The 14,844-nt window shown below is 35.3% G+C and overlaps 1 protein-coding gene and 1 long non-coding RNA gene across 4 annotated transcripts in view; one reads left to right on the top strand and one right to left on the bottom strand.

Moving 5' to 3' along the window:
- LOC150095735 (uncharacterized) overlaps window positions 1–14,844 on the top strand; it is a 207,848-nt gene that overhangs the window by 178,874 nt on the left and 14,130 nt on the right. The window lies entirely within an intron of this gene.
- The window catches only part of LOC150095734 (uncharacterized), a 120,943-nt gene continuing 111,589 nt past the window's right edge, over window positions 5,491–14,844 (bottom strand). For all 3 annotated transcript variants that reach the window (XM_090410218.1, XM_090410220.1, XM_090410219.1), the window contains 2 exons: window positions 14,423–14,521; window positions 5,491–5,784 (listed from right to left, as the gene is read on the bottom strand). In XM_090410218.1, the coding sequence (XP_090266344.1) occupies window positions 14,453–14,521 (69 nt within the window). In that variant the 3' untranslated portion in view covers window positions 5,491–5,784; window positions 14,423–14,452. The remainder of the gene's footprint in view (window positions 5,785–14,422; window positions 14,522–14,844) is intronic.

The following is a 14,844-nucleotide window of genomic DNA, read 5'->3' as shown; positions in this document are numbered from 1 at the left end:
ACATGCACAAAGTGAAAAATACTATATTTCCTATAATATATAGACACACAAAAAAGTTGCATTGCAACACATTTAAAAAAATAAAATAATAAAATCTGAATTTCCTCTCCCCCCTTTCCTTCATGATTATCTGATGATCCGAATTCATTATAAAAATTATGGACACAATTACCGTTAGAGTAAAACTTCACTTTAATATAAACTGAAATAATTTATTGAAAGATTTCTATTAAACTATGCAATTTTTTGGTCTAAGGATTATAATACACACAAAAAAGAATTTACTAATTAAATTAATGGTGGTGGGCAGTAGATGGCATTAGTGTAGATGATGCAGTTCGCTAGAGACGGAGCTGTAGAGTAGGTGCCCTCCCTCGATGAGTCTTTAGACTCCTTGGAGGTGTCACAAAATAATAAAATTTTAGTTCATGATTTTCAAAATTGAAGTTTTGTACATCTCTGTGGCATCATTTCTTGTTCCATAATGATAGTGGCAAAAGAAAGACTGTTACAGGTTTGATTCTAGTTGCCAACTAAAGGACTTTTTTCAAGCTTTTTCCAGCTAGTCCTGGAGTTAGTTGATTTTGGTGCAGGTAAATCGAGTTCCTGGGAAGAACAAACTATCTATATAATCTATATGACAGATACAAACTGAATACCTATTGCTGAGGATTGCTTATCCATTGTTGCAGTACTGTCGACAGGGTGTTGCACAGAGGCAGCTGCCTCACGGTGCCACTTAATTAAGGGTGCTCATTTAGCCATATTGCGGTAGGCACTGTATTAGGGCAACAAGATATTTTACAACATCTGATGTAGATGCAATAGATTTACTTGAAGAATTAAAAATTCTCTCAAAAATAATACAAAAGAAAAGTGGTCCTCACCAAATTTTATCATATAACCAAAATCTTGTAGAAATTTATCCCAACGTAACCACTGCCCTAAGGATATTGTTAACAATTCCTGCTAGTGTAGCAAGTGCAGAAAGAAGTTTTTCGGAGCTTAAACTGATTAAAAATTATTTGCGAACAGCAATGACCCAAGAAAGATTGGTTGGTCTAGCAACTATTTTAGAAGAGCTTATAAACAGTTGTGCGATATTCCCATAGAGTAAACATTTAATTAATATTATGTAATCGTTTTGCATTAAAGTTTTTCTTGTAATAAAAACAAAATAGCAATTGGAGATTTTCTTATATTTTTGTCTTATAATCCATCAGATTGCCCATGGCAATCTATAACATGCAACAATATGATAAGTGACTGATCTTTTTTTTGATGATACATCTTTCAGAAATTTCTGTCTTTAAAAAAACTGCATCTGATTTCCTTAAGTGAAATGCGCGCCTTTATTTCTTGCAGAGTGACAACTTGAAACAAAATCAAGTATACAACAGAATGCAGATATTTAAGAGATATGAGGATATCAAAGTAATAGGGCAGAAATTTTTGTAGGAAAAACACTAAGAATATTGAATTGGTAACCATGTGGCATATTTGACTTTTGACTATTAGAAAATAGACAACCCGCTTGTGAGCTTATTTAAAATGCAAGCGTATTTTCGCCTTTTGCAGTGATATACATATCAAAAGAGCAATGTGTATGCATGAATTCTGCTGCAAACAATAAAATTAGCACAGAAATATAAAGAATATTACAAGCATTGGAGATCCACCAGAACAGGCAAACTGGCCCCATGAACACATGCATCTACAGCCATAAAAATCCCCCCCCCCCCAGTGCCAGACTCTGCTACAAGCCAGTTGGGGGGTTTCCCATAGTCGCATAATCATAGCAGACCCTGCACTAAGTGGGATAAAAAGTCTATAAAAAAAAAGAGGAAGATTACATTGGAGATGCAATGCTGAGTTGCAATCCATTACACTATGATTCCAATGATAGGATGTAAACCTATAGTACATTAGTGATCTAAGGATTAAATATCAATGATATTCCACATCAACATAATGCTAATTTCATTCTTATATGCAGAAATTCTGATGCATCTGAAATTGTACTCTTCATATATCAACCACAAAGCTGTCCACTTAACTTTGAGATATATTCGTCAGAAACAGCATTAAATTCGGCTACTGGTTTCTCTGCACCATCTCAACATGATCTGTAGGCTCCAGTGTTCAGGACTTAAGCACAGCACTCCCATGATCTCCCTCTTCCCTATATTGAAAAGAACTCTGATTGCAGTTCTTAGGTTTTTTTGAATTACTGCTGAAGCAACTAAAGAAATGTAGCCAGTATATGCATGTCTTAACTACATTCAGACTGGTTTTCCTGTTTTGCAAGATGAAAGAAAGGCAACCTAAGGGGAAAACAAGATTTAGACAGTCAGTTCTGATGATGGCTAACTTAAAGCACTAAAGGAATGCACTAACACATATCAGGTTATTACAGACAATTTCCTTTAGAGTAGCAGTGATGCTATAGGCTTGGGCAGGGATTTTTGGTAGTTTATTATACGGAAAGATGACAATTGCAAGTCTTTCCCCAAATAGGAAATATGCTGTGTCACACAGATGGATGCTTATGAAAATCTTTAGGTCATAAACTATTATTGTTGCCTGGTATGAGACCATCATCCTGCTTACTAAAGCAGAATGATGGTCTAATAATAAATGACTTGAAAAAAATTCTATGTTTGGTCTCTAGATCAAGAAAGCTGCATTATCTTTAGTACTATCAGCACAGCCATAGTACTAAACAAATGATAGGTTTGCAACTTTTCATAAATGGGACTCACAATGAAAAAAAAAAAGCTTCAATTTCCTTACAAAAAATTGTTGCAACTATTTATGATCAGTCCTTGTATTAAGTATGAGGGTGGTCTGCAAAGTTCTCAGCCTAACAATGAAAAAACAAATTTATAATTTAAAAATGATTTTTATTTATCAACATAACCGGCCATTATGGATCAAATACGCATCCTCATATGCTTCGTATCCATTATATATTTCAATGCAATATCAACGATATTACAATTTTAATAAGCACTTCGCATCCATGGAAACTTGGATGTATATATATGTCCTGGCCGGTAGCGTGGTTAAGACTAATACATTTATTCCAGCGTTGCTCCAGCACCATTATCCCGTCCCTGTAGTGGTTCTCAGTAAGATCTGCAAAATACCCCTCTACAGCTGCAATCACCTCTTGATTCGAAGAAAAATGCTGACCAGCAAGGAAGAGTTTTAGTTTTGGGAAGAGATAGAAATCAGAGGGAGCCAAATCTAGGGAATAGGGTGGATGTTCCAACAATTCATAGTGCAGATCCCTTAATTTTCCCATTGCCAAAACACCTTCGTGGGCAGGTGCATTGTCCTGATTAAAGATGATTTTTTCTTCTGCAAACCGGGTATTTTCTCACAAATTTTTTCATCTAGTGTGGTTAAAAGATCGGAATAATATTCCCCAGTTATCATTTTAACCTTTTCAAGATAATTAATAAACAATAGCATCCCAAAACACCAATGCCATGACCTTTCCTGCTGATGGAACAGACTCTGTCCTCTTTGGTGCTCAACAACCGGCTTCTGTCCACCGTTTTGACAGCTGTTTGGATTCTGGTGTGTAATGATGAATCCAAGTCTCATCCATAGTAATAAATCGACACACAAAATCAGTTTTATTCTTGTTAAAACACTCCAAGCACTGTTCAGAGATTTTCATGTGAGTGCATTTTTGATCTGCTGTGAGCAAGTGCGGCACCCATCTTGCACAAAGCTGTTTCATTTGCAATTCTTCAAGCAAAATATATCCTACACGTTCTTTTAAAATGCTTATAGTCTCAGCAATCATGCAATTTGATTCACTGGTCATCCAATACTATATCGTGCACTTGATCAATGATTTCTGGCGTTGTTACACTTTCTAGACGTCCTTCAAGGCTGGTGCGGCCAAGTTTAAACTCGGCAGTCCGTTTCTTAATTGTCGAAAACAAAGGAGAGGAGTGTCCATAAACTTTTATAAACTTCAAATGAATTTCTTTTGGCAAAAGCTTCTTTTACAAAGAATTTTATAACTGCACGATACTCAATTTTTTCCATTTCAAGGGATACAGACAAAAATTTGGCTTCCGACAGTTGTACAGAATAAACCACTTGATAGAATGACTTGCAATTTCACAGGGATGCTTATTACAGATATACCAACTTTGAAAACAAAAATCTTGCCAATAGTGTTGCCATCTATGGTCAAGTCCGAGAACTTTTCAGACCACTCTCAGATTTTCAGCTCGGCTTTTGTCCTGACAGTCACTCTGAAATGAAGAGATGCAGGTTTTTTTTGTTTTTTTTTGTGAATTTGATGTAATCACAGTATGACAAATTCCATAGTACACCTGAAAACTAGACCCATCTGGGAATTCTAAAAATGTTTTGGAATGCCCTGCATAGTAATCTGTAATAGTGGAGTAGCAAGTTTTTGCAATTAGTCACCAAATGAAGATGCTATGCTATTAATTTTACTTGCATAAACTGGTATGTAATATAAGGGGTGGGGGAAATCACTTGGAACTTAAATGAGTATATTCAGATTGGCTCTGCATCATTCTCAGATAGAGTCAACTTTCACTATAGCAAATATGTTACAGTGAACTCATTCAGTCTAAAAAACTGCTGAAAAGTCAACATCAAAATTCAATAGCATCAATGCAATGCAATGCTATGCTAATAGAATTCATTATAGCAAACTTGCCAGCCAGCATAATTTTATTATGCTGGCTGGCAAGTTTGCTATAATGCTCCTACAAGTTTCATTACACAGAGATAACTATATGAGGGTCAATGAATTTCATTTAGATATGAGAGTCCTGAGAAAGATTAGAGGCGTGAACAGATGGCATCAATGGCAATATCATATTAAAAATGAGGATATTAGGAAAGAACTTGACATTGTCAGCATCCAGGAATGCGTTAGCAGAGCTAATCTCAGATGGTATGGTCACTTAAATAGAATGGGAGAGGAAAGATTAGCAAAACAAGTGTTCTCTGCCAGGTTGGCAGGAAAACGACCCAGAGGAAGACCAAGATATAGGTGGATTGATACGGTACAAAGTGCCTTAGACGATAGAAATATAAGATCTGATAATGTTGGAGTCTTGACAAGTAACAGACTGATTTGGAGGAAAATTGTAGATAGGAAGTTAGTAATGATGTAATTTTTTCATGTAGTACTGTCATATCCTGTACACCCCTTGAGGGTACATGGCAGGAATTTGATGATGATGATGATGATATGTCAAAAATACCACAAATAAACTGAAATTAGTCACTGGATTTTCTGAAAGCTGTGTAAAAATTTGCAATGATAACTTAATTGATGAGAAAAAATGGAAAGCATTATCTTTGTGATATTTTTGTTATATATTTAATCAATAATTACAAGTAACAATATTTTCTTACTATATCAATGTAAAAAAATATAGAAACGTGATGCTACTGCTGATCAGGGAGAAAAAACCAGGCTTTAAGTCTGTTCACAAAATGCACTTTAATTTTCCTATTTTATGTTGCATAAAGAGGTATATCTTCAAAAACGCACCAGACTTCTACACTTTTACTTCTTGTCTCTCTGTATCAGCAGCCATCAATTTAGAAAATATGAATTCAGGATAATTTTTTTTGTTTTGTTTGCAAAGCATGTGATTCAAGCAAATATCAATTATTCAGACATTTCCTCATCGTAAATGAATTTTTTTCAGAAAAGCGAACCAAACTTGCATGCTTCTGCTGGTTTCTGAACTGGGGATTGATGGAATCTTGAAGCTGGAAAACAAAGCATTTTTATTTTGTAATTAGCAACCAAGACAAATAAATATACAGGTTATTTTTTCTCTATCTGATAAAAAATAAAATGTTTCATTTTTGTATTATCAATGCCATACATAGTAGTATTCATTATATCAGATTTTTATCACAACTATTTCGATCAACTTGAATATTAAAATTACTACCATGTTTCATCCTTCATACCAAGGTCACCTGGAATGATGATATTTCATGAGGGAAAAAAAAATCATATCATCAAAAAGTGATTATCTAAGGGCCTACTGTTTTATTTATGCATTTCAATATAATCCTTTGCAGATTGCTGTAGTCCATCTGTTAGAATGCACAATTATTTATTTTAAATTAAGGGGATATAAAATCCACATTGTTTCAAAACCGAATAAGAAACTCAAAGATTGAAATCAGAGAGTTTCATGCCAAATATAGTAACCTATAAAGTATCGGCGAACACTAGCGTGAGCCAATGCAAGTGACCCTAGTACGTAGTACAATACCGGACAACTCGTTGCAAAGGTGGGGAAAGTTCAGATCGCTATTCTTAGGTATTTTCCATAATGTAAAAACACATTTCCTAGGAAATGTATGCTGTTATTACATTATGGAGGGAGGTCACTACCCAGACTGGTTTCAGCCTTTTTTGAGGCTTCATCAGTGAGTAGCTAGACCATAATACCAAAGTGTATAGCGAAAAGAACTTATATACTCTGCTATACGAGTTTCCAAAGAGGTGCAATCATTAAGTTACTTAAATATAAAGAGCTAATAAGCTTCATTTCAGCGATATAAACAATATTTTAAATTAAGGGGATATAAAATCCACATTGTTTCAAAACCGAATAAGAAACTCAAAGATTGGAATCAGAGAGTTTCATGCTGAATATAGTAAACTATAAAGTATCGGCGAACACTAGCGTGAGCCAATGCAAGTGACCCTAGTACGTAGTACAATACCAGACAACTCGTTGCAAAGGTGGGGAAAGTTCGGTATTGTACTACATACTAGGGTCACTTGCATTGGCTCACGCTAGTGTTCGCCGATACTTTATAGTTTACTATATTCGGCATGAAACTCTCTGATTCCAATCTTTGAGTTTCTTATTCAGTTTTGAAACAATGTGGATTTTATATCCCCTTAATTTAAAATATTGTTTATATCACCAAAATGAAGCTTATTAGCTCTTTATATTTAAGTAACAATTATTTATACTTCTCCATCAGCTTATCACAGTCATATTTAGAGAGCATTGATAACAGTTGTCTCTTCTCAGGTGCACTCTGGATGTATTGTGTGTGAACAATCCAGCATCTGGTGCTATCATACCACACTCAAAAACTCAAAGGCCATACTGTTATCCTGTGGAACCACATATACTACCTCAGGTGATATGCCAACATCCCTACATATACTAACAATTGGAATATTTATTAAAGATTTTATCATGACAGTCCCTGATGAAGAAGTAAATTTCAAGATGACAGGACTGTATTTAATAAACTGACCACTGAGTGATATACTGGTATTTATTCTAGAGAAAATGTTTAAAATCTATAAAATCACTTGATAGAACTTTTCTAGCAAATGTACAATAGATAATTTTCAAATAATTCCAAGGTTATAAATAAACTGTTTGGAAAGAAGTCAACAAACACTCCCACAGGCAAGGTGCATCATGCCATATAGAGTCAACTGCAAGTGCTATCTGCAGTGGATGACCCACCAAACATGACTGTAAGGTGCTACGAAGGATATGTAAAAATCACCATTGTCAGCTGACATGCTGAATGCAGAGTTCTGGGCATCAACTAGAACATGAATCTGCATAAAAACATTCAGAACTGAGGCTCAACAACATGGGTTTCCATGGTAGGACCACAAAATGAAACATGCAGTGTCATCTTCAGTGGTGCAAAGAGCATGTACAGTGGGATCTGGAAGCATGGAAAGCTAGTTATGGAGCAACGAATCATGCTACATCCTTTATCAATCAGATGGACATGTGTAGATGTAGAGGATGCACAGTGAATGTTTCTTACCAGAGTGCATAACCCCAACTATGAAATCCAGAGATTGTGGTGTGATGGTATGGTCCTGTTTTTTCTAGTTTGGCCTCAGACCTCTGTGGTGCCACAAACACTGAACTTCGAGGAGTATCTGAGCATTCTGAACAATGCATGCTTCCTACTTCGTGACATTTCTACAGAGCCGACCATTGTCTCTCTTTCAGCAAGGCATGGTGTCATAAGGCTGTTGCTGTAATTAAATAGTTTGTGGACATGAATGTTAACACACTTGACTGTCCTCCACAGAGCCCTGATCTCAACCCAATTGAATATTTGTGGGATGAACTGGTCAGGTGAGTTCAAGGGATATCTATCCCACAACAGTAGAGGACTTCTTCACATGCCTACAAGAAAAACTGTCCAAAATTCCCATTGATTGCTATTATATGCTTGTGCAAAGTATGCCCCATAGGATTGCAGCAGTAATCTCAGTGAAAGGAGGTTCTACATCTTATTAAGGTGGGTGCCATGGCTGTTCTGTTTGTTCCTCTCACTATAGCATCATCATCATCATCAAATTCCTGCCATGTACCCTCAAGGGGTGTACAGGATATGACAGTACTACATGAAAAAATTACATCATTACTAACTTCCTATCTACAATTTTCCTCCAAATCAGTCTGTTACTTGTCAAGACTCCAACATTATCAGATCTTATATTTCTATCGTCTAAGGCACTTTGTACCGTATCAATCCACCTATATCTTGGTCTTCCTCTGGGTCGTTTTCCTGCCAACCTGGCAGAGAACACTTGTTTTGCTAATCTTTCCTCTCCCATTCTATTTAAGTGACCATACCATCTGAGATTAGCTCTGCTAACGCATTCCTGGATGCTGACAATGTCAAGTTCTTTCCTAATATCCTCATTTTTAATATGATATTGCCATTGATGCCATCTGTTCACGCCTCTAATCTTTCTCAGGACTCTCATATCTGCGGTCTCTAGTCTTTGGTCAAGTGTTTTACTTCTGACCCAGCTCTCAGATCCATAAGTTAAAATTGGTTTGAACACAGTCTTGTATACAGCTAATTTAGTGTTCCTACTAATTTCTTTCTTATTCCATATGAATTTATTCAATTGACTTCCCACGATACCAGCTTTGCTGATTCTGTTGTCTATTTCTATATTTAGTTTACCATCTTCAGTAAAAATTGTGCCTAAGTAGCTGAAATGTTTTACTTGTTCCACAGGTTCTCCAATCACAACACAGTTGACATTTTCAATGATTCTGCCTATTTTCATTGTCTTTGTCTTTTTATTGCTGACCTTCATACCATATCTATTACAACAGCTATTCAATTTAGTCAGAGAATCTTGCAGACTTGTAGCGGATTTATTTAGAAGTATAACATCATCCGCATAAAGCAAAGGGCTGACATTAACATCTCCAATTTTGATATCAGGTTTAATACCACATTCCTTCATAATGTGATCCATATAGATAATGAATAACAGAGGGGATAATGTACATCCTTGTCTCACACCAGATTTAACATTAAACCATCTTCCTGTACTTCCTTCAATTCTAACTGCTGACTCACAACTCAAATAAAGACTAAGTATTGCTTGATATAATGCCCCATTGACACCATATAACTGCAGCGTATTGAATAGCTTCTCTCTTGGCACCTTGTCATATGCCTTTTCCAAATCGACAAAACTTAAATACAGATCTTTGTTATATTCCCATGCTTTCTCGACTATTTGTCGTAAAGTGAAGATCTGATCCTGACAGCCTCTATTTGGCCTGAATCCAGCTTGTTCTTCACCAAGCTTTTCTTCCACAATTCTTCTCAACCGTTTCTCAAGTATACTTGCATAGATCTTGCCAGGAACACTCAGTAGAGAAATACCTCTGTAATTCTCACATTCAGTTTTATTTCCCTTTTTATGTATGGGTACTATGAGAGCTCTACTCCAATCATCGGGAATTCGTCCCTCTGTCCAGGCTTTCTGAACTATGCAGTGCAGCCACTGTAAGACTCTTATACCACCATACTTCAGCATTTCTGGTCGAATATCATCTACTCCTGCTGCCTTTCCACATTTCAAACCTTTGATGGCTTTTTCTACTTCAAGTATGGATATGTATTCCTGACTGCATGCCTGGTCAGTGTTTTTTATCACTGTGCTGTCATCACTGCTTGTTTCATTTAGCAGTTTTTCAAAGTAATTACTCCATACTTCAAGGATATCTTTTTCTCCCATTTTCATGTCACCTTTATCATCTCTAATTCCTTTTACAGCACTCTTTCCTCCATTCCTAAGCTTCTTCAACAACCTCCAGAATATTTTGCCACCTTCTTGATATTTATTTTCTATGTTCTTGCCAAAGTCCTCCCATGACTTTTGTTTAGATAGTTTTACACAGTGTTTAGCTTTCTTACATTTGTCTCTGTATTCTGTAAGAGTAAAAGCTGACTTATTTGCCAGGAACTTTTGATATGCTTTCTTCTTTTCCTTCACTGCCTCTTTAACTTCCTGTGTCTACCAGGGAGTTCTGATTTTTTTATCCTTGCACACAACCTCACCACATGCCTCTCTGGCAGAATCAATCAATGTTTCCTTCAGAGTTTGCCACTGAATCTCCAAGGTTTGATTCCTGTTCTCAAACTCTTTCATTTTCTTTTCAATAATATTTCTGTATTTTAGTCTACACTTCACATCTCAGAGCTGCTCAACTTTTATTCGCTTTAAAACTTTCTTACATGTTATTCTTTTCAATATGAAATTCAATTTTATCCTGCTCAAGACTAAATAGTGATCACTTCCAATTTCAAATCCTCTGTACACTCTGGTGTCCTGCACCAGGGAGAAAACATCACTATCAACAATAACGTAGTCAATGAGACTTTTCTTATTCCTAGCCTCTTCTCTCCATGTGAATTTGTGCACATTTTTATGTTGGAACATGGTGTTAGTAATAACCAGTCCATGTCCTGAGCAGAAATCCAACAGATATTTGCCATTATTATTAGCTTTGCTCTTTCCTCCAAATTTTCCCAAAATATTTTTGTATGTCTCACAATCATTTCCTACTCTACTATTTAGATCCCCAACAAGGACCAACTTTTCCTTTTTCATTGTGTCAGTTGCTTTTTCTAAAGCCTCAAAAAATTCCTCCACTTCTACCTTAGTAGAACCTTCTTTGGGACCATAGGCACAAATAAGTCTCATTGTCCAGTTCCCCATTCTCATATTTGCCCACATTACTCTACTTGAGACTGACTGCCATTCAAGAAGATTAGCCTCGTATTTTGTGTTGAATACTATGGCTACTCCTTCTATTCCTTGATTGTCATTGCCTGAATATAACATTTTGTATTTATTGCTCAGAAAGATCTCACCAGTTTTGGTCTTTTTTGTTTCAGTCACCCCTATTATGTCGATCTGGTACTTATCTAATTCCTCAGCTAGCTCCATTTCTTTGCCATTCAGGCTTCTTACGTTGATAGTACCGATCTTTAACTCTGGTGATGTTGAGTTGGGTTTGTTTTCAGATTTGTTCCAGTAGCTGACTTTTCGCTGTTCGCCCTGGTTCCCTGGCGAAAACAACGGGGGCCTTGTTTAACCGGGGGACGCCCCAGCCGGCATGAAATTTTGTCATGTTGTACCATCATTTTTTATTTTGGTTTAACCAATAAGAATACAATTTGGTCGGCTAAATCCCAAATTGCCAGCCCATCCTCGTTCGTTCAGTATCAAAGTAGATACCCAACAGGGTGAACCACGAGAAGGTGAGGATTGGACACTAGGTCAGAAGCCCTGGTCGGTTCTCCGCATTCCTTTAAAGGCTATGTGGAGGTCTCCTCTCAGTTATACAGCTTTGACCCTTAAGCACCCCAAACTCACTATAGCAGTGGTCTCAAACTGGTGGCCCATGGATCGCATCTGTCCTCCCCGAAGCAATTTTACACGGCACGTGAATACATTTCAATTATGTATTTGTTGTAAATACGGTGCTTATAGTTTTAGAAACATAGAGATACAGACTGAGCTTATGCACACATAAGCTCAGTCCATATCTACAATTTACAATCAGTAAATTTAGTTTGCTAGCCGACAGTTGGTGGCGCTTCAGTATTCTGGTGTTTCCGATGCACAGCTGCGCAGTTCATATTGCAATATAGATGGAGACAAACTAATGTACGGCTTATAAAACCTGTTTATTTGTGCTTGTTGTTAGATCTACATTATATCAATACCTATCGTTTAGAATTGTGCATAACTTTTGAGTGTTGCTTTCATAAAAATTCATCTTGTTGAATTAAAGTTGTAAATAAAATTGTAATAGTGATTTTATTTAAGAGATTAAACTGCAAGCCCTTTAACAAAGAATAAAAGAAAAGTGGACGAAGAAGGACGTGTTTTTTAAGATAAATGGGAAATTATGTACTTTTGTAGTGTTGTGCGCAATAAAATTGTATGTTTTATTTGTAATGAGGGAATATCAGTTCCAAAAGAATACAATTTACGTCACCATTACGAAACGAATCATGAAGAAAAATCTGAAATATTGGAAGGCAAATTGAGGAAAGAAAAGTTAGTTTCTGAAATCTGGCTTACAACGACAACAAAATTTTTTTACTGAAACAAATAAATCCAGTGAAGCAACAGTTCACGCAAGTTTTGCTCTCGCGCACATCATTGCAAAACGATCAAAACCATTTACTGATGGTGAATTCCTTAAAGATTGTTTGATTAAGTCTGCTGAATTTCTTTGTCCTGATAAACAACAATTATTTAAAAATATTAGTTTGTCAGACAACACGGTAGTGTAACGTATTAACGAAATCGCTAGTGATTTACAATGTCAGTTAAAAGAAAAAAGTATAGATTTTGTAGTATTCTCAATAGCAGTTGATGAGAGTACTGACATCACAGATATAGCACAACTTGCCATTTTCGTACGAGGTGTTACTGATGAAGTAATTGAGGAATTATTGGAAATAATTCCTATGACAGGAAAAACTGGTGCACAGGTTATTTTTTCTGAAATAAAAACTAATAGATAAATATAAATTAAGTTGGGATAAAATGGTTGGATTTGCAAGTGATAGTGCAGTTGCTATGGTTGATAAAAAAAAATGGAGTAGCGGTAAAACTAAGAAATATATTGAAAAAAGAAAAATTTCAGAATAAATTTTGCACTATACATTGCATTATTCATGAAGAAGCACTTTGAGTCAAAACTTTGCAGATGGATAATGTTATGGAAACATTAACTAAAACAGTAAACTTTATCCGTGGACGAGCTCTGAATCATTGAGAATTTGTTGTATTGGTTGAAGAAATTGAAAGTGAGTACAGAGAAATGATTTATTATAACGAGGTGAGGTGGTTAAGTCAAGGAGCTACGTTAAAACGGTTTTTTGATTTAATAAATGAAATCAAAATTTTCATGACACAAAAAAATAAAACCATCGACGAGCTACGTAATGATACATGGATAACAGATTTAGCATTTCTTGCTGACTTAACTAGCCATTTAAATATTCTCAATAAAGAGCTGCAAGGAAAGAATAAACTTATCACTGACGTGTATGCTTGTATTAAAGCTTTTAAAGTTAAATTGAAATTATGGAAAACACAACTGGAATCAAAAAATTTCATACATTTCCTACATCTTAAATTCTGCCCTATTATTTCAAATGAAAAATCTCAAGAATATGCAAGAAAAATAGCATTATTACGACAAGAATTTGAAGAAAGATTTAAAGATTTTAATGATTTGGAGTCCGATTTTACATTATTTTCATTACCATTAAAAACGAACGTGAATACCAGAAAATCTACAAATGGAGCTAATTAATTTACAGTGTGATATAAATCTTATTCAAAGATTTGAAGATACAGATTTGATTAACTTTTATTCGTACTTGTCAAAAGATAAATACCCCTAGTTACGAATTTTTGCAATAAGAATAATCGCTTTGTTTGGGAGTACATTTATATGTGAACAGTTTTATTCGCAGTTGAAAATGAATAAGTCTAAGAAAAGAACCCGATTGACCGATGAGCATCTACAATCCGTGATGAAGATAGTTTCTAGAAATTTTTCTCCAAGGCTACAAACTTTATCAGAATCAAAACGCCATCAAGTGTCAAGTTGCAGTAAGAAATAAAGAAGTTTATAATTATTTACATACAAACATATGTATTTTTTTCTATATGTGTTGAAGAAAAATTTAATAAATAAAAGAAAGAGAATAGGTTGTCATTATTTATTCTCAAGTTATAAAGGTTATAAAAGGTTTTCATAATTATAAAGGTTATAAAGGGGTGGTATCCATACATTAGGGGTAAGTATGGTTCAATATATATATATTCACTCTCATTTTGTTAAAAAAAAATTCAGGCACGTCAGCTGCTTTCACATCGTGCATTCGGCCTGCATGCAATTTGATTTTGAGACCACTGCACTATAGCATGCGTTGACTTCTTTCCAAGCATTGTATGTAGAAAGCTTCAAATTTAACTAAAAACTTCAGTAAATTGAAATCATTACTACCTTAGCATGAAGAATATATTTATTTTGACTGAGTTAGTTACCTGCAGAATAAATTTATTCCAGTATAACTTCTACCTCCATGATAACAAACTTAATTTACGTGGCAGGGTAGGAATCTCTTTTGACTTTGCTACTGTTTGCTGGAAAAAAAAGTCAAATCTTTAGGAGATGTGGGGAATAGAGGTGGAAATAATCATATAATCAAATAATCCTAATTCTAAGAGTTTATGATAATGATCTTATATAAATAACAATTCACTTTTTCAGACATTTATCACATGATGCAAGTGCTGTTCTTTTAATTTAGACCTTGGACATGGTGAACAATGTTGATCGAGTCATATGAATTAAACTGAAATCTCATGTATCACTTGTCCTGTTTTTATATGAAGGACAGTCAGTCAGTAAGTAAGCTACAAACAAAAGTGGAACACAGACTGGAAGTGAATGGTTTTTCAGTATG

This window comes from Typopeltis vanoorti, chromosome 20, assembly GCF_054136105.1.
Source record: "Typopeltis vanoorti isolate ZY-2024b chromosome 20, IOZ_Tvanoo_1.0, whole genome shotgun sequence".
NCBI classification, from domain to species: Eukaryota; Metazoa; Arthropoda; class Arachnida; order Uropygi; family Thelyphonidae; genus Typopeltis; species Typopeltis vanoorti.
The sequence above is the reverse complement of the archived record's forward strand: the minus strand, read 5'-3'. Positions and strand labels throughout refer to the sequence as shown.